We start from the raw sequence: 22,800 nt of genomic DNA, 5'->3' as shown, positions 1-22,800 counted from the left end.
AGAGACCTCTCAAATTATCAGAACTTCCCAGTGAAAAAATGAGTTCCCAGTTACCAGAGATGCTCAGTGTATTCCATCTTGTAGTTGGGGAAACAAGATAACATAATGTAAGACCTGCGAAGAAATCAGGAGGTGAGTCACTATGAATGGCAACAAGTCTTCGAGTTCTCCTCTGATGGCAACAATACCTTTCTAGTCCTCCTCTGTTAATAAGTCTCTGGAAGTTTGGGTTTGTACGTAACCTCAGAGACAGTGGGTTTTTATTGTATGCATTTGATTTTTTCTTTCTCTCAATAAACAAGATAAAGACCATGTACTTTGTAGTCAAAGCCCCCAACTTTGAACCCCTGCTCTGTTATTTATTAGCTGTGCAATCTTGGATAACTTAGCTGAACTCTCTGGGTCCAGTGTTTGCTTCTGTAAGTGAAATAAACTACCTACTATCCTGAAGAACAAGGATCAGAGCTGATATTTCTTGCTGTGTTGGTAAGAACGATGCCAAAGTGGGCTGACTTTATAGACATGCGAGATGAAAATTCAAGCCTTCTGACTTTTTGTACCTGGTGGGGATTGCAAGTTGTGGAGACTGGATAAAGAAACTCTGCTCCTTCAGCAAACACATATGCCAAAATTGCACTTATGATACAGATACAGGAGACAGGCATATTCTGAAAGCCTTCCAAAGCTTAAAGTCTTGTGCTTCTCACAGAGAGATAAAGTAGGAGGGGGTAAAACAAAAATTTTCTGACCAGGCATGGTGGCTTACTCCCGTAATCCCAGCACTTTGGTAGGCCGAGGCAGGCAGATCATGAGGTCAGGAGTTTGAGACCAGCCTGGCCAACATAGTGAAACCCCGTCTCTACTAAAAATACAAAAACTAGCCAGGTGTGGTGGTGGGTGCCTATAATCACAGCTACTCAGGAGGCTGAGGCAGGAGAATCACTTGAAACCAGAAGATGGAGGTTGCAGTGAGCCGAGATTGTGTCACTGCACTCCAGCCAGGGCGACAGAGCGAGACTCCATCTAAAAAAACAAACAACAACAAAAAAAATTCTGTCATTTGTTAGGTTCTGAATTCAGTTCCACTAAATCTTCTAATGGTTAGGAAGGGGCAAGATTGATGATAATGAGATTAGACTGGAGAACAGTTTGACAATTGACTTGAGAACCAGCCCTAAAGCACTTATAGACCTAAAGATGACCCCTGGAGCCTTGTGCTGTCTTTCCCAGAGCTGACCAGGACTGGATCTCTCGTCTCACCGCAGTGGTCAAAGCATTAAGTCTGAGCGACTTTGCCCATGACTTCTCCTCTTACAGTGGCAGGGTGGTGGCTGAGGACCTGTTACATCCTTTAAGAGAGTACCCACCACACACACACACAGAGCACCTTGGGTTGTGACACACTGAGGACACTAACAGATGGCCTTTTCTCTCTGTCCTCCAGTGTGATGGGGTTAGGGTGGACCTGAGCAACATCTTCCTGGAAGGCATTGCCATTCTCAACATTCCCAGCATGTATGGAGGCACCAATCTCTGGGGAGAAAACAAGAAGAACCGGGCCGTGATCCGGGAAAGCAGGAAGGGTGTCACTGACCCCAAAGAACTGAAATTCTGCGTTCAAGGTAAGCCAGGAATGAGGATAATTGCTTTAGGTCAATGCCCAGTGGTAGGAGCCCTCAGGTGGGTGTCAACGGGCTTCATAAGGCCCCACAGCCCAGCAAGGACTCTGTGCTCTGCGCATATGCTGACTGGTCATCCGATGTTGCAAAGTTTACAACTTAATCCAGAAGACAAAAATTCACAATAAGGGTGTCTTCAATGACAGTCAGTTGTCAAACTGTGGGGCTCCATGAGGTTCAGAGTCAACTGCTGCCTCTGTCAAGGTTACCAGTTCTCTAATAGCTAAATCCAATTGTCAGTTCCTAACCCTCATCTTGCCACAGCGGTCAGTGGCATGTGACTCAGCTGATCACTCCCTCTTCCTGGAAACACTTGGTCCACTTGGCTTCTAGGACTTGACTTGCTCATGGTTTTCTTCCTCCCTCACTGGTCACTCCTTCTCAGTCTCATTTCTCTCTGACCTCTTGATACTGGAGGGTCCCCAGGCAGGGTCCTTGATCCTCTTCTCTTCACTGCCTGTACTTAATTCCTTGATCACCTCATCCAGTCATAAGACTTTATTTCAATACCATGTGTATACTCAATGATGCCTCCAGCCTGTCTCGAGCTTTCCCTGAGCTCCAGGCTCCTGTGTCCAGCGCCTGTGCCGTACTTCCCTTGTGTGTTTAGCAGACACCTCAAACTTGGTATGTCCAATGCAGAGCTCTGCCATCCCTCCCCCAAACCTTCTCCACTTACAGTCTTCTTCCTCTCAGTTGGTAACTCCAGCCTTCCCATCGCTGGAGCCAAAATGCTTGGCATCATCCTTGACTCCCCTTTTTATCTCACATCTCATAGCCAGTCCATCAGAAAATCCATTAACTCTACTTTTAAAAAACATCAGGATTCAACCATGTCTCACCACCTGTATTCCTGCCATCTTGATCTGAGCCGCCATCCTCTGTCCCCTGGATTACTGCAAAGCTTCCTCACTGGGTTCCTTGCTTCTATCCCACTGCCGTAGGTAACCTGTTCTCACCACCACATCAGAGCAGTCAGGTTATGACACTCCTCTTCTCAAAATGCTGCAGTGGCTTGGAGAAAAAGCCAAAAATCACGTGGCCTAGAGGGTCCCGTATGTTTTGGCTTCCCATTACCTCCCAGACCTCCTCTTCTGCCACTCTCTCCATCGCTCACTCTGCCTCTGCCACTTTGGTTCCTCCAACACAGCAGGCTGCTCCCATGAACTAACTATTCTTTCTGTCTGGAACAACTGGGTAGTATGTTTTAGAGGCCACCAGCTGGGCCTTCCACTTTTAACTCACCAGAATACAAAACACAGCTTTCTGAGAATGTCCTTAAAACCACCTCTACCCCAGCCTCAAAAGTAGCCATTTTCTACGAGTGATCCAAATGGAGAGATTCAATCAAAGCTCCTGGCAGCTGATTCCCCTGTGGGCTCACGGGTCCTCACAGGTCTTCAATGGACAGGTGAGCTGGAAGAGAAAGCCAGGTGTAAGAGCACTGGCAGAGACACCATACCAGCAGGAAGAAGACCAAATCCTAGTCCAAGTCCTGCTACTAACCTATTTTTGGCACCTCAGTTTTCTTTACTGTAAAAGCAGTATCTTGTATCAAAGTTTTGATAGGTGGATGGATGGGGTTGAACCAGATCCTTGGTTCTTAAACCAGCTGCTTGTTGAAAATGAAGATTTGTGTACCCCAGCCCAGATTTACCTAAGCAATCTCTGGGCTGGTTCCTGGGAATCTCAATTTTAATGAGCTCCCCAGATGACTCTGATGGGCTGCCAGGTTGGAGCACCATTGCTACAGGCAAATGCCCGCAGTCTCTCCCGTGCCTGGCATTCCATGGCTCTGCGTCTGTGTGCTTTGATGTCCCAGGCTGTTAGTACTAAGGTGGGATGTGATCCTACCACTAGAAGAAAACAAAACTCCACTGACATCAATGCGGGGGTTGGGGAGTCTATTCTCTTGTTTCACACCCATCTATTTGACAATCAGATTGTTATATTCCAGGCCAGGTCATCAGGAAACATCATCTCCACACCTCTGTCCTTTAAGAGAGGATTCAGGAATTGTTGACCTCTTTTTTTTTTTTTTTTTTTTTTTTTTTTGAGACAGAGTCTCACTCCATCACCCAGGCTAGAGTGCAGTGGCACATGATAGCTCACTGTAACCTCCTCCTTCCGGGTTCAAGCAATTCTCATGCCTCAGCCTCCTGAGTAGCTGGGATTACAGGCATGCACCATCATGCCCGGCTACTTTTTCTCTATTTGTAATAGAGATGGGGTTTCTCCATGTTGGCCAGGCTGGTCTCAAACTCCTGCCCTCAGGTGATCCACCCGCCTCAGCCTCGCAAAGTGCTGGGATTACAGGTGTGACCTACCGTGCCCGGCCTCTGTTGACCTCTTAAGTCTCCTTTATTTCACACAGTAAACTTTTCAGTGTGTAAAGCTGAATAATGTGTTCCTTCTTCCTCCCTTGGCAGGAGAAGTTATGGGTGCTAACGGAGGGTGGAGGAAGCATTGAAGGTTGTATCAAGTTCCTGCAAATTTTCCTACCCTGGTGCTCCTATCTCAGCCCCCACTCTGGTATCTAGCTCCCTCAGAGCAGAGAAGGGAATGAGCAGAGCCGAATCCCCACCACCACCCTCCCCCTCCCCACTTCCACCCTCCACCACCCTGCGGCTGGGGGAAGCTCTTGATGAGATCATGTGCTGATCAAGGACAACCTTCATCTTCCCCTTACATGTCTGACCTTATATCTTCCCCTTCTTCAAGCAAGACCAAAGTGTCTGCTGATTGCTTTGGACTATCATGTACAGGAACTCTCTTCCCCAAATCCCCCTTTCTCACCCCTACAATATGCTTTCAGAGCTAGAAGTGAAACCACTTCCTGTTCTTTAGATGAGGACATCAGCTGATCAGAGTGGGGCACTGACTTCTGGGCTTTGCAGAGATACCAGCACTGAGCTTTCTTCTTGAAAGGGCTATGATCTCATGTAAGTTGAGTTGTTAATGAGAAAAGCTAAAGAGGCAATGTATTTTAGTGAAAAAGCATTAGCCTAGGAGTCGGAAGACTGGAGTTCCAGTCCAGACTCTGCCTATTGCTAGTGTGTGACTTGAGGCAAGTCCTTTCCCCTTCTTGGGTCTCAGTTTTCTGAATCTGTAAAATAAGCAAGTCTGACAATTATATTTTAAGATTCCTTACAGTTCTGCAAAATTAAGGCATAGTCAGATTTTGGTCTATGTGAACTCTTTCTGGACAGAATTGTATTCAAATTTCTCCCTTCTCTCAGTGTATTTTGTCCTGGGATTTGTAGGCTAATGGCTGAGGAGGCAGGGTGCTCTCTCTGCAGCCTCCTCATGTATTGCGATTCTTAACTCCTTGGCAGTTTCGTTGGGGTTGGAGGAGAGGGAGAAGTCAGGAGACCACAGTAGGAGGGAATTAGTTTATCATAGGAAGTGGAAGAGGAAATGATGATGGGAGGGGTTACTGTAAAATCCCTCTCATCAGGCCAGGCACAGTGGCTCACCAGCACTTTGGGAGGCCAAGGCAGGCGAATCACTTGAGGTCAGGAGTTTGAGACCAGCCTGGCCAAAATGGTGAAACCCCATCTCTACTAAAACTACAAAAATTACCCAGGCGTGGTAGCACATGCCTGTAATCCCAGCTACTAGGGAAGCTGAGGCAGGAGAACTGCTCGAACCCAGTGGATGAAGGTTGCAGTGAACTGAGATCACACCACTGCACTCTATCAAAGATTAGTCTTTCTCCTGGGAGAAGCAATCCGAGTAAGAAGGTCATTCAAGATTAGCATGGAATGGGTTCTATAGAAACACTGGCTGATAAGAAAGCAACAAGGGGTATTGGGAAAAGCCCCATGCTTACAGTTAGATAATCTGGGTTTAAATTTTGCCTTTATGCTTCTAGTTTTATAGATCTTGGAAATTACCCAACCACCCTGATTCTCAGCTTCCTCATCTGTAAAACTGGCGTAATAATACATGGCTTATTAGGAAGATGATGGATGTGAAAGTGCCTGGAACATAGTATAATAAGCTCAAACTTAAAAAAAAAAAAAAGTCCCTATGCCTTTAATTCTATTTTGTGTTGGAGAATGCCAGTTGATTCACATTTGAAGTTCTTGTCCTAAGTATTACTATCCACCTGCATTACCACTAAGAGCAGAGCTCAGCCGGGCACGGTGGCTCACGCCTGTAATCCCAACACATTGGGAGGCCGAGGCAGGTGGATCACCTGAGGTCAGGAGTTCGAGACCAGACTGACCAACATGGAGAAACCACATCTCTACTAAAAATACAAAATTAGCTGGGCGTGGTGGTGCATGCCTGTAATCCCAGCTACTCGGGAGGCTGAGGCAGGACAATCATTTAAACCCGGAAGGTGGAGGTTGCAGTGAGCCGAGATCACACTATTGCACTCCAGCCTGGGCAACAAGAATGAAACTTCATCTCAAAAAAAAAAAAGAAAGAGTAGAGTTCCTGCCAAACTCCAGCCCAGCCTTTGTAGTAGCACATTAAACTTATATTACCAATTGTACCTACTATCTCCTTTCCTAGACCTTCCAGATTCCAAGGATGGAGGCTGGGTGTTATTAATCTTTGTATCCCCAGTGCCTGGCCTCAAGTAGTTACCCTACCCCCTCCAAAAAAGGCTTTTAGCTACATGAGAAGCATATGGAATTTGCTATTTTTTAGTTTTTGTAACAACAATAAGAATAGTGAGAAACAGTCTCTTATATTTGTATTTCATTTTGGCTTGAAAATAATTTTGCATGTATTCACTTAGTGTAATCCTAACCAGAAACCCATGAGCAAGGATATATCCAGCCTCCTCCATATTCCTATTTCATAGTTGGGGAAAATCAAAGGCCCAGAGAAAGGGTAGGATTTATATAATTTACATCTAGTGGTGGCATCAGAACCAAGATTCAAGCCCATGACTCCTAGCCTAGCCCAAGCGGCTAGTGTTTAGAAAATGTGTTAGGGAGCCTACTGTGTGTCTTGCATAAGCCCCGCACTCAGGAAATAGTAAGTATTTAATCCCAGTCCAAGGAGAGGCTCCACAACTACTTGTTGAAATTCTGCTCCTTCTGCAAGGCCTACCTAATGGCCATCTCCCTGCTGGAAGCGAGCCCAGCCTGTGAATTCCCTGAGCACTTAATTTTGCCTTCTATCTCATCAATAGACTTATCGGAAGTTGGCCTGTGTCAGGGGCATGTGTGTTCTCATCATATGTTTTCCCTGCCACTACCTGGAAAATGAGGATCACGTGTTTTTTATCTTTGTGTCCCCTTCAAAGCCTCCTACCCTGCCTGGTGCACATGTGTTCTACAGAAACATTTGTTGGAAGAGGGCAGAGAGGGTAAGGAATCTTGCCTCCGGTTTGCCAGTGGGCAGTAGATTCTGGAGCAGGACAGCAACAGGCACTTAGTGAAAAATCTTAAGAAAAAAAATCTTAGAGTTACATGTGAGTATTTTTGAGGCTGAGAATTCAATTTCATGGAGCTATTATAAACTCATTTGATAAGTAAGATGTGCTGGCCATCTTTAAATAGGTAATTCAAATATAGCTTAGAGGACTTGCAATTGAGAGAGGGTAGAGTAGGGACTCACCATTGAGCTAGAATTCAGAAGACCCAGAGCTTCTCACCACCAGCCATGGATTTGATGAGCCGCTGGACATCTCCAGCCTCCATTTCAATGCTTACAAGATGGAAACAAGTATGGTCTCCCTCCCTCAGCCTTGTTTTGAGGGTTAAAAGAGATCATCCATGTAGGGACTCAGCAGAGTGCCTGGAACTTGGTGAGCACTTGGTCAGCAGTAATCAGAATTATTGTTAGGTGTGGGGGAAGGTATTTAGAATATTATAAGAAAGGGGCCAAATTTAGAATTTCACTCTCTTGACTACAGCTTCAGGATTTGATCTATTGATTTTAAATTGCCTGTGGCTCTAACAACCTGTAATTCTAGGGTTGTGTATTGGCTCTGTGCCTACATATGTTTGGCTGTTGTTGCCCATGTGGAGTTGCACCTGAGCTGGCTGTCCAGTGAAGCAAGGGGAGGGAGAGGGTGCCCAGTCTTGGATCCTGGGGAAGCACCAAGGGCATGGCACAAGGCTGGGTCGGTCCCCCTGGGGTTGAGGGGCAAAGTCCTGGGGAGCTATCCATTGTTTCTCTGTGGCCTCGGCCTAAAATATAAAGGCAGAGGCTTCCTGCATATTTTCTCAGTCTCTTCACTGATCCTCATACCCGCTCCTATCCAGCCTTCAGTTTCAAGCCAGCGGTGGTCTTGAGCCTTGTTATCCACACCTGGCCCCTCTGGCTGTCTGATATTGAAGCAACTTTCCTCTCAGTGATTTCTTGGTCAATCCTATTTGAACTGCAAATGGTGTGTCCTATAAAAGGTTTTATTTTATTTATTTTATTTTATATTTTATTTTATTTTATTGTTTTGAGATGTAGTTTCTCTCTTTTTGCCCAGGCTGGAGTACAATGGTGCAGTCTCAGTTCACTGCAACCTCTGCCTCCCAGGTTCAAGTGTTTCTCCTGCCTGAGCCTCCCAAGTAGCTGGGATTACAGGCGTCCGCCGCCATGCCTGGCTAATTTTTGTATTTTTAGTAAAGACTGAGTTTTGCCATTTTGGCCAGACTGGCTTCAAACTCCTGACCTCAGGTGATCCGCCTGCCCCAGCCTCCAAAAGTGCTGGGATTACAGGTGTGAGCCACTGCACCCAGCCCCTAGAGAAGGTTATAAATGGGTAGCGCAAAATCTCCCCAGGATCTCACTAGATAATACTTTTTGCAATTCTTGGTAAACAAAGACAGGGAGACAGATACCCTTGGTAGTGTTTACTTTGAGTCATTTTCCCAGCAGTGGAGACAGGCTTCCTGTCAGTTTATTCAACACATACTTAACAAAGCCCCACCAAGTGCCAGGCACCATGGTACAATGGTGAACAAAACCAAAAACAAACATAGTCTTTATAGCCATTGGGAGTGGGAGAGCCAGGCCTCAATAAAATAATCCCATAGACAGGCATATAATTAGGAACTGTGCTAAGTGCTAAGAATTGCTTAGCTACCCAGAAACAACCCAAGCAAGGCCAGCAGGCCAGTGTGTAGCTCATGTGGCCTCACTAGCCTAGCACTCAAACCAACTGAGCAGAGCAGGCACAAGCACTCTTCAGGCAAATACGTGCAGTCATCAGATCTGCCCTCCTAGATGTGGACAATTTACCTGGGAAGGGCAATACCTTGGCTCTGCTACTTTGCAAGCACATATGGTTCAATCTGTCTATGCACTGTACCTGTGTGGATTCTCACTAATTGTATGGATTATGCTCTGAATCCCAAAGCAAGGGAATGGGATGCCATCCAGCCATCTCAGATTCATACTCCCAGGTGAGGAACTAGAGATCAGTTGAGACACCAAAATAATCGTGAGCACGAGTTCACTGTTTCTCATGGCTTTCTTTTCACCTTTATGAAGCCGTACCAGAATGTGGCCTCAGGGGCTCAGGGCTCAGGTCCAGGTCTGTAGATTCCAAATTTTCCCATTCAGTGGAGACTTGACAGTTATAGTGAGAAATGATCAGCCACCACTCTTCCGAGTTGAGAGAAAATAAAAATGTTCCTAAAAAGTTTGCATTTAACAGAGATCCTCTCTGGCCCAGGTCTCTCCTGTGGGCTGAGACAGAGCAAGGCAGGTAACCCCTAGAGAGCCCCAGAAGTACTATGGGTGTGTGCACTGGGACTCTTCTCAGCGCTGGGAAGTAACCATGGCAACATATATGTCATTCCCGTTCAACATTTGCAGGCCTACAGAGACGCTGTTTTGCTTTTCACAGGAATTCACAGCTTTGTCATTTAGTCCTTCAAGCAACCCACGTTGAAATCAACATGCCCCAAACTAGTCATTATCTTCCCCATCTTTACACATCCTTCCCCCTTCTAAAAACACTGCCTCTTCCCGTACCCATCTTCCCTGCCTTAATGATGTCTCACCTGTTGCCCAAGCTGGAGACCCAGAGTCACGTGTTTCCCTTCACAGCTGGCTTGAAGAACTCTCATATAATTATTTATTTACATGGTGTTTCTCCCATCAGACTGTGAGGCCCCCAGGAGGCCCTGGATGTCATAAACCCTTCTGTATCCCTGTGCCTGGCAGAGTCTCGGAGGCCTTGAAAGGACTTGTTAATATTGGTTGACCAAATGCACCCAGTCAGGAGCACATGGAGCAGTGAGTTAGGGAATTGTTTTTGAGTTGGTCTCTCAGCAAGAATGACTTTGTGTGAGTGATGCTGGCATGTGCTGTGCTGGGGCCCCTCTACCAGCATCCACCTGTACTGGAGCTCGGGAGGCCAGTCTCCAATTCTCACTCTTCCCTCCTCTCAAGCCCATTTCTATTCCCAGCTGACTCAACATCAGAGAGTAGCTGTGGTCTGTTTCCATAGACCTCTCATGGCATCTGATGGGATCTGCCTTGCTAGACTCTGCGGGGTTAGGCCAGGTATGTTTTTGCAGCTTCCAAATGCAGGCCATTCAACGTGGTTCTCAGATGCCTGTTTCTATAGAAACTATGATGTTTTCTATGTAATATTGAAATCCCAGAATCACAGGCTGCCTAGAAATGTAGATATTATTTTGTTCCCTAGATAAGGAAAGGTAGATATTATTTTGCTCCCTGGATAAGGAAAGTGAGTACCAGCAAGGTGAAGTGGCTTGCCCTTGGCCAAACCCAGATAGAAATGCAGACCTTCTGGCTCACACAGACCAGTCCTTAGTCCTCTACAGCAGGGGTTGGCAAACCTTTTCTGTAAAGGGCCATGTAGTAACTATTAAAATAATTAGGCTGTGTGCATTATACAGTCTCTGATGCAACTACTCAGCTCTGTCCACTTAGCATGAAAACAACCATATGCAATATTTAAATGAACAGGCATGGCTGTGTTCTGATAAAACTTTATTTACAAAAGCAAGCAGCAGGTTGGATTTGATCCTCAAACCATGGTTAGTAAATCCCTACACTAGAACGCCATGTGATCCATGATCCAGGAGCCCTGGCCTTGCATGGGTGTGTGTCAGAAGCGCAGACTCTCAAGTCCCACACCAGGCCTGCTGAAGCAGAATCTGCGTTTCAACAAGATCTGCTGGCGATCGCACGTACACTGAAGTTTTTGAGAAGCACTGCACTGGTAGGTCTGGTTTCTCCTCCAAAGAATACCAAGAATAAACTTCATAAATTAGAAAAAGGAAGCCCAGGGAGGTTAATTGATCTATCAAAGTCACACTAATTGGTGCATCTGGTACTGGACCCAAGTCCTAGTATTCCAAACATACAATTCTTTCTACAACCCCAGAGTAACCACCCCGACCCCACCCCAGCCTCCCAGTTTCTGGCTGGTCCTGACCCAACTCAAATTCACTGGAAATTCAAATGAAGCAATCATTCACTCTTTCTCAGCTGATGTCTGAATGAAGAAGACTCTGACTCCAACTGTGCCTCCTCCCCTCTCCCACTCCCTTCTCCAAGACCTGGGAGGGCCTGGAGATGTGGAAATGTGCCTCAGGAGGCTGCTCAGCATCTGCAGAGGAAAAACTTGCTCACACAGGTTCGAGCTGGAGTTGAACTCCAACTAATTCCTGCCTCAGGAGGTTTGCTGCTCAAAATAGAACCACAGAACCAAGGAACCTTTCACTTTTCACATACAGAAGAAAATTCTAGTCTACGCTCTTTGGCAGGACTAGACACCTTAGTTTTTCCCTCTTGCACTTGCCCATCTTGACCCCCAAACTGGTCTCTGTTCCCCTGCAGAAATTCATAGACCATTTAATATTGGGCACTACCTCAGATCCATCCCACAGCAAAAGTCCATCCTGGCCACATGCTCTGCACAGCCTGAATGTTGGTATTCTCTTTGGTCTGTTTCTATTTGGTGCAAGAAGTGTTTTCTTTTTTTTTTTTTTTTTTTTTTTGAGACGGAGTCTCGCTCTGTCGCCCAGGCTGGAGTGCAATGGCGGGATCTCAGCTCACTGCAAGCTCCGCCTCCCAGGTTTACGCCATTCTCCTGCCTCAGCCTCCCGAGTAGCTGGGACTACAGGTGCCCGCTACCTCGCCCGGCCAGTTTTTTTGTATTTTTTAGTAGAGACGGGGTTTCACCGTGTTAGCCAGGATGGTCTCGATCTGCTGACCTCGTGATCCACCCGTCTCGGCCTCCCAAAGTGCTGGGATTACAGGCTTGAGCCACCGCGCCCGGCCAAGAAGTGTTTTTCTTAGTGAGTTGGGCTTCTGTAACAGAATACCATGAACTATGTGGTTTAAACAACAGAAATTGATCTCTCACAGTTCTGGAGGCTGGGAAGTCCAAGATCAAGCTGCAAGCACACTTGGTTCCTAGTGAGAGTCCTCTTCCTGGTTTGCAGATGGACGCTTCCTGCTGTATCCTCGTGTGGAGCGATCATCTCTCTCAATCTCTTCTTATAAAGGAACCAATCACATTCACAAGGACTCCACCCTCATAATATGATTATATTCCTAAGGCCCCACCTCCAAATACCATCATATTGGAAATTAGGGCTTCAACATATGAATATGGGGGGAGGGGAACACAAACATTCAGTCCATAGCAGTGTTTAATCTTCTTAATCAGCAAATACATGTTGGGCTGTTATTTACTGAATACCTACTTATGGGACAAAACCATTGCATAATTATTTAATCCATTTTAGGTCTCAGGACATAACTGAAGCTCAGTGGGATTAAGTGACTGGGCCAAAATCACACAGACAACACATGATAGAGCCTGGACTCAAACCTGTCTTCAAGTATCTAAGGTACTCCAAGTCTGCAGAGGAGGGGACAAAAATGCAATGTGGTCCAGGACTCAAGTAGTTGACAATCTACTATCTATATGTAAGAAATATCTGTAGAACAATCATGTTAATATTGGCATAATGGGCAAGCACCATGGAATGGAAGACACGAGTTTGTAAGAGTGTGGGAAGTGGCCGAGTATGGTGACTCATGCCTGTAATCCCAGCACTTTGGGAGGCCAAGACAGGCAGATCAAGAGGTCAGGAGCTCGAGACCATCCTGGCTAACATGGGGAAACCCTGTCTCTACTAAAAATACAAAAAAATGAGCCGGGCATGGTGGCGGGCACCTGTAGTCCCAGCTACTTGGGAGGCTGGGAGAATGGCATGAACCTGGGAGGCGGAGCTTGCAGTGAGCCGAGATTGTGCCATTGCACTCCAGTCTAGGCAACAGAGCGAGACTCTGTCTCAAAAAAAAAAAAAAAAAAAAGAGTGTGGAAGGCAAGGAGGCCTCCCCTTCAGAACATGTGCCTCAGCTGCCCAGCACCATGCAATGCACCTAGTAGGTGATCAACAAATGTCTGATGAACAAATGAATGAACAAGATGAAATGCATGTGTGTTAGTCCTGGCAGCTCGAAAAGATTTGAAAAGACAGTGAGTAAAAGAAAGGCAACATGGGTTGGGCACTGAAACACAGAAGTAGCAAAGCAAAGACTGGAAGATGGAGACCGTTCATGGAGTTTGAACATGATCCTTTGAATAATAAGAAGAGATGAAGGTTTTTCAGCCAGGAGCAATAGGATCTGAGAGTCACGTGCAGTTTGGATTAGAAGGAAGGGAAAGAACCTGGTGGCAACGAGGCCAGTGAGGAGACTAATGCAGAATGCGGGCTTCCAGCTCCAGGACCTCAAATTGAGAGTTAGTAGCCCAAAGAGAAGGATGGACAGAGCCAACAGTAAGTAAGGGGTGGACAGAGGACACTGCCACACAGGTGATTCCTCCCTCCCCACAAACACCCAGCAGGACCCCTGCTCCTTCTCCCAACAAGCTCAGCCTCTTCCTGCCTGCCTGCACACTCAAACCTCTCCCCATCAACAGGGGCTTCTGTTAGCAGAACAGAGACATCGGCAGAGACCTTTGCCCCTTAGCACCTCTAGCGTGAGGCCAGCACCCATCTCTTTTCATCTTCAGGTCTATTCATCCAGCATGTGTTAAGCACTTACTTGGATCTAGCACTAGATGCCAGGAATATTTTGCATTCATCATCTCATTTTAATCCCCTACAGCATCCTGAGGAATACTTTATAGATTAGAAAAACAAGGCCCAGGGAGGTTAATTGACCTATCCAAGACTGTGTTAGCTGGTGGATCTGGGACTAGAGCCCAAATCCTAGTATTCCAAACATAGGATTCTTTCCACACACACCCAACGCCCTCCCATACCTCCCCCTTTCTGGCCAACCCTGACCCAACCACCAGAAAAAGGCCCTCCCTGTCGTGACCTTCCTCCAACTTTGCCTTTCTGGAGAATCTGAGATGATCTTAGTGAATGTGATTAGTTCCTTTATAAGATCTTTCTGAGATGATCTCTCAATAGTAGGTGCTGTATGCAGCCCGTTGAGCTGTGATTAGTTTGGCCAGTGCAGATCTCTGGAATGTACTTTATATATGCCACGCCTGAGAATCAGGATTGATTTAAGCTGGAAAATCTTACCACTAATTGATTTATTTTATTATATACAGTGTACCCTGAATGAGATTCCTGAGCTCAGTGGGTAAAGTAATGCCAGATAATGTAGCAACTAGTATTTTACCTTCAAGCCGAAGAATTCAGCATTTCATTTAATAAGATCACGTAGCCAAGGTTTCCCTAAGAGGAAATGAGAAGAGGCTCACCTCCATCCAAGTTCACCTCTCTGCCTTCAGACACCCTGTCACTCCAAGGTACTTTGTCTCTGCCTTGCGTCCTTTCAAATGAGCTTATTTTTTGAATCGGGCCTTGGTTTGAATTCCAGCTTTATGGTATGCCAGCTGTCTGATATTAGGCAAGTTTCTTAGCCTCTGAGCCTGAAGGGTTTGTTGTTGTTGTTGTTGTTTACGTTGGGATAGTAGTTTTTAATGGAGTTGCCACGGGGATTGAAAGAAAAACCTTTGTTGGATGCAGTTTCCAACATTTTTCTCCCATTCTGTAAGCTGTCTGTTAACTCTGTTGATCATTTCTTTTGCTGTGCAGAAGCTCTTTAGTTTAATTAGATCCCATGTGTCAATTCCTGCTTTTGTCCTTTGTAAAGGTCTAGGCTATGGAGTCTGTGCCCAGCACTGGACCTCACTGGGACGACCAGATCAAGATTCCATAGCTCTGCTGGCTCCTAGGCCTTAAAGGACATCCCCACTCTTGGCTTCTCTTAGGGCCGTGCTCATGTCAGACCCTTGCTTCAGAGCCATTGGGACATTCCCCACCATACAGCTCTGCCAGTGCACTGCCTCCCACTCTGAAGCACCTGACTCTCATGCACAGAGCTTTCAAAGCCCACCTCCCCCAACATACAGCACCTTCATTGGAGCCCTGGAGAATCCCAGAAGATAAAGCCACACAGAATGGAGGACACATTTTTCCTGCCCCACCCACCACGTAAGCAGGTTTTCAGGAACCAACAACAATGGCCATTGTGTGCAGGCCCTCACACTTTCTCTTGCCTCAGTGTAGGGCTGTAATGAATGTTCCATCTTCTGCACAGTGTGAGGACAGGCGAGGTCTCCTACCCGTCTGCCCTTGACTCAGACCATCAGGAAATCCAGCCTCCATCTTGGCTGGAAAAGTGCAAATAGACCTTACGGATAGGATGCCTCCACCCTCAATTGGGGGAAACTGAGGCCCGGAGGAGGGAAGTGATTTTCCCAGGTCACACAAGTAGACAGAGCCAGAACAGACACAATTCCAGTCCTGCCTGCTGGGCCCACACATCGCTTCTCCCTCAGGCTCTGCAGGCCCTCTCCCTGTCAGAAAGCAGTGGCTCTCCCTGCTTCTGCTTCCTGCCCCTTCCCAATGGGATTAGCCAGACTCAAAGGCCACTCAATGCCCTCTGGCCACTTGTATGCCTTGATGGGGCTTACAGAGCCCTGAGAGGAGCAGAAACCCACAAACCAGTGTGACAAGGGCATGGCACAAAGGAGCGGGGTACCCAACTGGCCTAAGAGTATCCAACCCATGCCTTAAAGATGTCTAGAACCTGCTCTGCTCCCACCTTGCTCAGCCCAGGAACAAGAGAAGGCAACCAGGATGGTTGTGGGATTGCATCACACACACACATACACACAGCCACAGGGAGAGGAGGGGAGTTCATTTTCAAATAAAAGGGTGAGTTTCCCCCCTGTTTTGGAGTAAAAAGAACAAAAGGAATAGAGATGCTTCACTTGCCAGAGGGCAAGTCACCCTAAATTCTCAAGGTCATAATATCTCTGCTCTTTACCGTCTCTCTGCCTTTCTCTTACTCAGAATCCTCCCCACCCCTCCCTTCTCCTTTTTTTCACCTGTCCTTCCCCTCCCTCCCTCTCATCTCCTTCTCTTCCTCCATAACCTTCTCTAAGTTACATTAATTACCATCTACAGAAGGCCATGCACTTACTGTGTAGCAAAGATGCAACTTCCTGAGGATATCCCTTTGTAAAGAAACAAAATTGCAGTAAGAGCAAGTGTTTCTTGAGGGCCCTCTGTGTGCTGCTCTGAACCCATCCTAATCATACAAGGTACTTGAGGGCATCCCTTCTAAACTTCGAGACAACCCTGCCAGTGACTTATTGTATCTATTAATACATTTTCCAGATAAAAGGCAGACTCAGAAAACTTAAGAGCCTTCTTCCAAGTGACAGGATCAGACCCAACTCTGTCCGAAGCTCATGCTGTTTCACAACCTGTCACGAGGGTACATTCTCTGCGCTGGGTTCATGGAAGACCCAGGAATAAGCCCTCTGCCTCTCTCCTTATGACAGGGTCAGTTTCTCTGGGGAAAGTATTAATCATAGAGTATTCTTCAGCTTAGTTATGGTTGGGATGCCTGAAGGCCTGGTGATTTGAGAGGCCAGGCGGGAACGTGGGAATGGAGATTGACCAGTTAGAGCTTTCCTTTCTTACTCACTGGTTTGTTCCTGGGGAACCCCAGTCCCCTTCCCCTGTAGAAGATCAGGAAACAGTCTTTCAGGATTCTTTCCATATCCCCACCCCTAGGCCTTTTTCAGGCTACATTGCCTTTGAGCTGTGCTTTGAAGCTCTTTTGCCAGGAGCAGTGTTTCATCTGTGCAGACCAGTCCAACTGGGAGGTTCAGAGGAGCTGAGCAGTGCCCAGCTTTGTTGGGCTTTGAGTGCCCGAGCCACCAAGGACACATGCCCATCTCCACGGAAATTTGGAGGCAGGAGAGGAGCCCGAGGACATGCCTGCCGCAGCCTTAGCGGGCTAAGTCTGCAAAGAGGCCTGCCAGCTCCCACGCACCTGTCTAGACTGTGGGGACTGAACCTGGCCCCACTGCAAGCAAAACTAGGCTTGTGTCCTTTCTTTCTGAGGAGGGTAAGAAGATCCCACACACACACAGCACTTGTCAGCTTCTTAGTAGCACAATGATAAGGGACATGGCTTTTTATAGAACACCTTCATATTCTTTATCTCTTTTGTTCTCAGAATAACCCACAAAGTAGGGTTTATGACTATCCCCGTATGGGCAGAATTGTGTCCCCCAAAAATTCACGCATCAAAGAAGCCCTAACCCCCAGCACCTCAGAGTGTGACAGTATTTGGAGACAGGGCCTTAATGAGGTGATTAAGTTAAAATGAGTTTATTAGGGTGGGCCCTAATCCAGTCTGACTGGTGTCCTTATAAGAAGAGATTTGGACACACAGAGAAACACCAAGGGCCATATGTACGGAGGAACAGCCCTGTAAAGAGGCAGCCAGAGGGCAGCCAACTGCCAGCCAAAGGGAGGGGTCTCAGAGGAAACCCACCCTGCTGGCACTTTGACCTTGGACTTCCAGCCTCCAGAACTGTGAGAAAATACATTTCTGCCTTCTAAGCCCTCCAGCCTGTGGCTGCTTGTTTATGCAAGCCTGGTCAGACTAATACAGCTCCTGTTTTCAAGATGTGAAAACAGGCTCAGAGACAACAAATGACCTACTGTAAATGACACAGCAATTAAGCTATTAGTCCCATCCTCAAGAACTTAGTGTAGAGTTTCCCAGCTTTTTTCTTTACCTCTGTGACTCCAGTTTTTCTATCAGCAGCCATGTATTAAGTAGTGACAAATTCCTGTTTGCATTTCTAATAAATCAGATGCATACCCCTGCCAAACAGAGCTCAACATGAGCATTGGCTAACTAGTGTTATCCACTGAACTGACAGGATTCCAGCCCAAACAGTAGCACCTAACATCTTAGCATGCCAGTGCTGCTGTAACCCAGGTAAACGAACAGGGCCCACAGGTTTTATCATATGACACAGATGCTCTAAGGTATGGGGCAGGCTTCCTTGCCACTATGGCGGTATGGTTTAGAAACTCTGCTGGCTCCATACATAGTCAGGCACCCTGCACCTCCTTTCAGGGTTGTTTGATTCCCTGGGCTGCTCCATGGCAGCCCCAAGACCTGAACCCTTGTGTGCTGATGGAAGGGGAAGTGGAGTAGGGATGGGATTGAAGGTAGCAAAGCATCCTCTTAAGCTAAGGATATCCCACACTTCCCAAAGGCACTGTAAAAGAACAGCCCAAATCAGGACACCCAGAGATTCCCCTGCCTCTTAAATGACTGAATTTTCACTAATGCAAAAAAGCAACCAGGGGCCGGGCACGGTGGCTCACACCTGTAATCCCAGCACTTTGGGAAGCCAAGGCGGGCAGATCACTTGAAATCAGGAGTTCAAGACCAGCCTGGCCAACATGGTGAAACCCCATCTCTGTAAAAATCAGCTGGGCATGATGGTGGGTGCCTGTAATCCCAGATACTCGGGAGGCTGAGGTGGGAGAATCTCTTGAACCCGGGAGGCAGAGGTTGCGGTGAGCCGAGATCATGCCATTGCACTCCAGCCTGGGCGACAGAGCAAGACTCCATCTCGGAAAAAAAAAAAAAGAAAGAAAAGAAAAGAAAAAAGCAACTAGGATGAGAATGGACAGAAAAATTATATAATAAAGGAGCGAGGCAAAAACCAGGCTGGGTAGAAATTGACTGTTATATGCAGATTACATGAGTTAATTCATGGAAAACCTGTTACCCAGTACAATCTGGGCAAGTACAGTCAGATTTCTATATTCATGGGTTCTGCATTTGTGGCTTCAAGCAACAGCAGATCAAAGGTTTTTTTTTTTTTTTTTCTAAATGGATGGTTATGCCTGTACTGAACACATGTAGACATTTTTTCTTTTTTTCTTGTCACTATTCTCTAAACAATACAGTATAACAACCGTTTACAGAGCATTTGCATTGTATTAGGTATTATACGTAATCTAGAGATGATTTAAAGTAACAGGAGCATGTGCACTGGTTATATGCAAATACTGCACTATTTTATATCAGGGACTTGAGCATCTGTTTTGGTATTTGCAGGGGTCCTAAAACCAATCCCCCATTGATAACTGCAGGCAACTATAGTTATTATTATTATTATTGATTATTATCTCTTTTCTTCTTCTAGCCAAACTTGTCAAAGTCTTTGGCTCTAAAGCATTTATATTATTCAGTTTATTCAACAAACATATATCAAGAGCCTTCTATATGCCAAAGGCTGGTCTAGTTGCTAGGGATACAAAGATAAACAAAACAAGAACACAGTCCTGCAATGGAGTTGAGAGAGTGATACGTACAGAGCCAGTTGTTGTTGGGTGAGATCCACTATTTAAGCACAGAAGAAGGAACTACTATCATGGTGCCTGGGGCATCCCAGGAGGCTAAACAAGAGTTGTCCAAGCAGAGGGATATTTGCACACCTAGCTAAGGAACTTGAACATTGTTTTTGTTTTTTGTTTTTATTGTTTGTTTTGGCTTCCAGATGTTCCCAAAGAAAGACTGGACATGTCAGATGTGCCCCAGAGTGTTCTGCTAGCCTTTACTCGTCCGTGTTAAGCTCATCTGGAGTTCTGACCTTTACAGGAAGCGTAAAACTATGAGGAACATTGAAGATTTAAGAAAATGTTTTTAGCCTTAATATTATGGCCTAGGGACTCTCGTACACAGCTCTAAGAAGGTAGATAGACTGACCATTGGGAGTTGTCAGGGTGAATGTGGAGAAAAAGGAAAGTGAAACTAATGTATTTTGAGTGCCGACTCTGTGCCAGCCACTTTCACATACAGGTCTGCCATTTAAATCTCATAACCCCATTTTGAGGTCAATATTATTATTTCAAATTTTCCATTGAAATAGCAATAGATCAAAGCAGTCATGAAATAACTTGTTGACATTCTTCTTCACTCCAACTTCTGTATATATTTTGGGCAATTTTATTGCCTAAGGCCCAAGTTCTCAAACTTAAGCATGCCTCAGAATCTTCCAGAGGGCTTGTCAGAACACAGACTGCTAGGCCCAAACTCCAGACTGTCTGATTGGGTAGGTCTGGGGTGTGCCTAAGAATTTGCATTTCTATCAAGTTCCCAGGTGATGCTGAGGCTGCCGGTCCAGGACCAGACTTTGAGAACCACTGACCAATGGGAATGATCCACCAATAACTTAGCCCAGCGGTTCCCAAACTGTGCTGCATTTTTCAATCACCTGGAAATATTTAAAAACAAAGACTGATGCCTAGCTCCTATGCTCACACGTTCTGATTTAATTGGTATAGGGTGCAACCTGGCATTGTTGTTTTTAAAAGCTCCCCAGGTCATTCTAACACTCAGCAAAGTTTAGGAACCACTGGCCTAGCCTCATTTCTCCTTGACTCTAATCCCACCCTCCACCATCCATTTCAGCTGCCCACCACTGGGACTACAGGTGGAATTTGTCATCAGCTAGTGCTGTTCACAGCACCTCTCCCCAACCCTCTCTTTCACTGTCTCAGAACAGCTGTGTCTAGAACTCCTTAAGTCTCTTACTCACCTTCTCCCTTTTCATTCAGTCCATCTCCTTTCCTATTCAACCTAGACCCTGTGGCACAGTAATTGTTGCAGCCATCTCCTGCCTACAGCCAATATCATCAATGCCCTTGTCTTCCTTGTTCTTTCTTTGACTATATCTACCTGGGAGAGTTTGAGGAGGAGCATCTAAGTCAAACTGCAGGCACAGGAATTTGAAATTCCTTTTAAACTTCTGGAAGTTGATGACACTTGACCTGAGTTTTGATAGACAAATGAAAGTGGGAGAAAGCATATGTAGAGTATATGTAAAAGCACAGAGGAGGAGAAGTAGGGTTTGCCTGGGGAATGACATGTTGTGTATGTCTGCAGCAGGCATCTAGCCCCACAAAGACAGGAAGTAAAACTGCAGAGGCAGCCCCTTGCCAGATGGGAATTGGACCTTGGGCATTAAACCAGAGAATGTGAGCATTATTTTTATAACTGTGAAGAGCAGTTGATATGTTTTTGTACATGACTTTTGTTATAACGTTAATGCATACTTATGGAAAATAAGAAATACCAAAAAGCGTAAAGAAGAAAATAATAATTACCTTTCATTTAATTACCCAGAACTCACCACTGTTAAGATTTTGTTGGGATTTGTCCTTTTCTTTTATGCATATTCTTACCTAGTTGAAAGAACGCTATACAAGTAAGTTTATATCTTGCCTTCACACTTAACATTTTAACATAAACAATATTTGATGTTATTGAAACTTCGTAAATATTTTAATGTCAGCAAAAAAATTTCATCACATAGATACCACATCACTTATTTAACTATTCCCATACAGGGGGAAATGGAGGCAGGGAGATTTCCTGTTGCAAATGATGCCACAATGTACATATTTGTATGAAGTTAGTTTCTATCAGTGATTTTCATGATCAATACCAAGAACGAAATTAATGGATCAAGCAGCAAGGAAGTTTTATACTTAGTAAAACTGGCCAAATTGTTTCCTTCCTACCAGTTTACGTTTTCAGTGTGAAAGTATGCACACTGCATATTCCCTTCTCCAGCACTTGGTTTTTTTGTTTGTTTGTTTGTTTGTTTGTTTGTTTGAGACAGAGTCTCGCTCTGTTGCCCAGGCTGGAGTGCAGTGGTGTGATCTTGGCTCACTGCAATCTCTGCCTCCTGGGTTCAAGCGATTCTCCTGTCTCAGCCTCCCAAATAGCTGGGATTACAGGCACCACCACCACACCCGGCTTATTATTTTTTATTTTTATTTTTTTGCATTTTTGGTAGAGACAGGGTTTCACCATGTTGGCCAAGCTAGTCTTGAACTCCTGACCTCAGATGATCCGCCTGCCTCGGCCTCCCAAAGTGCTGGGATTACAGGCGGAAGCCACCGTGCCCAGCCAGCCCTTGGTATTATAATGGGTGCCACTGAGGATTTTTCATATGTGGATGACATAATCAGATTTGCATTTCCTGGAGGCTGAACTGAATGGGCCAGATTGGAACCTGTACTGTCGTCCTTGCTTTTCCTCCCTTGCCTCCACATTCTCCTTTTTCTATTTTCCCATTTGTTATCATCCTCTTTTCTTGGAGCGCTTATATTATGTGTTCACTACACGCAAAACACTGTACAAGGCTTTGCTACCAAGAAATAAATAAGAGCAGCACTGAAAGTCCTAGCTCTATGGATGCGACAAGCTCATGCTGGCCCAGAGACCCTCTTCCTCTAGCTCTGGCCAAAAAGAGTCTCTGGACAGTAATTCTCCTGAGGAAATAATACATCTTATATTTCACAATGAAATTGCCAAATGGGTTTATTGCTTAATTTTTTTTTCTTCATCCTGTGACCTTCCAGCCCCACACATGATCATCCCTGTGCCTGGAATGTCCTTCTTCCTTCCTCTTTTCAACCCAAAAATTACCTTGCTGCTCATTCATCCTTCAAGACCTCCTTTAGAGCTCTGGAACACCTGCCTTCTGTACCTTGCCCCAGCAGAATCAGTCACTCAGGTTTCCTTGATCCTGCAGTCCAATTACAGCATTTTCTACACCTAACTTGGTTTCTCCCTCTTGGCTAAGAGCCCTTCAAGAATAGAACATTTTGCATCCCAACTCTTACAAGACAGTGTCTGGCACCGAGTTGTTACTCAGTAACTGTTGAATGAATGAGTGAGTGAGTGAGTGAATGAATTCCTGTTTTACTAAGGTGCATGCATACACATTCCATCTTAAATACTAGTGAGTTAAAGAGTGTAAAGGCAATATGGAGATGACATGAATTGCCAACATCACACCCTG

At 45.7% G+C, this 22,800-nt stretch overlaps 1 protein-coding gene across 3 annotated transcripts in view; it reads left to right on the top strand.

Moving 5' to 3' along the window:
- Positions 1 to 22,800, top strand: part of DGKG (diacylglycerol kinase gamma) — a 222,078-nt gene that overhangs the window by 178,900 nt on the left and 20,378 nt on the right. For 2 of the 3 annotated variants that reach the window (XM_017866464.1, XM_017866460.1), the window contains one exon: positions 1,445 to 1,622. The exons of the other annotated variant lie outside the window; for it this stretch is intronic. In XM_017866464.1, the coding sequence (XP_017721953.1) occupies positions 1,445 to 1,622 (178 nt within the window). The remainder of the gene's footprint in view (positions 1 to 1,444; positions 1,623 to 22,800) is intronic. 3 annotated transcript variants of the gene reach the window in all.

Source organism: Rhinopithecus bieti, unplaced genomic scaffold, assembly GCF_001698545.2.
Source record: "Rhinopithecus bieti isolate Rb0 unplaced genomic scaffold, ASM169854v2 scaffold_2432, whole genome shotgun sequence".
NCBI lineage: Eukaryota > Metazoa > Chordata > Mammalia > Primates > Cercopithecidae > Rhinopithecus > Rhinopithecus bieti.
This window is presented reverse-complemented; position numbering and strand designations above follow the sequence as displayed.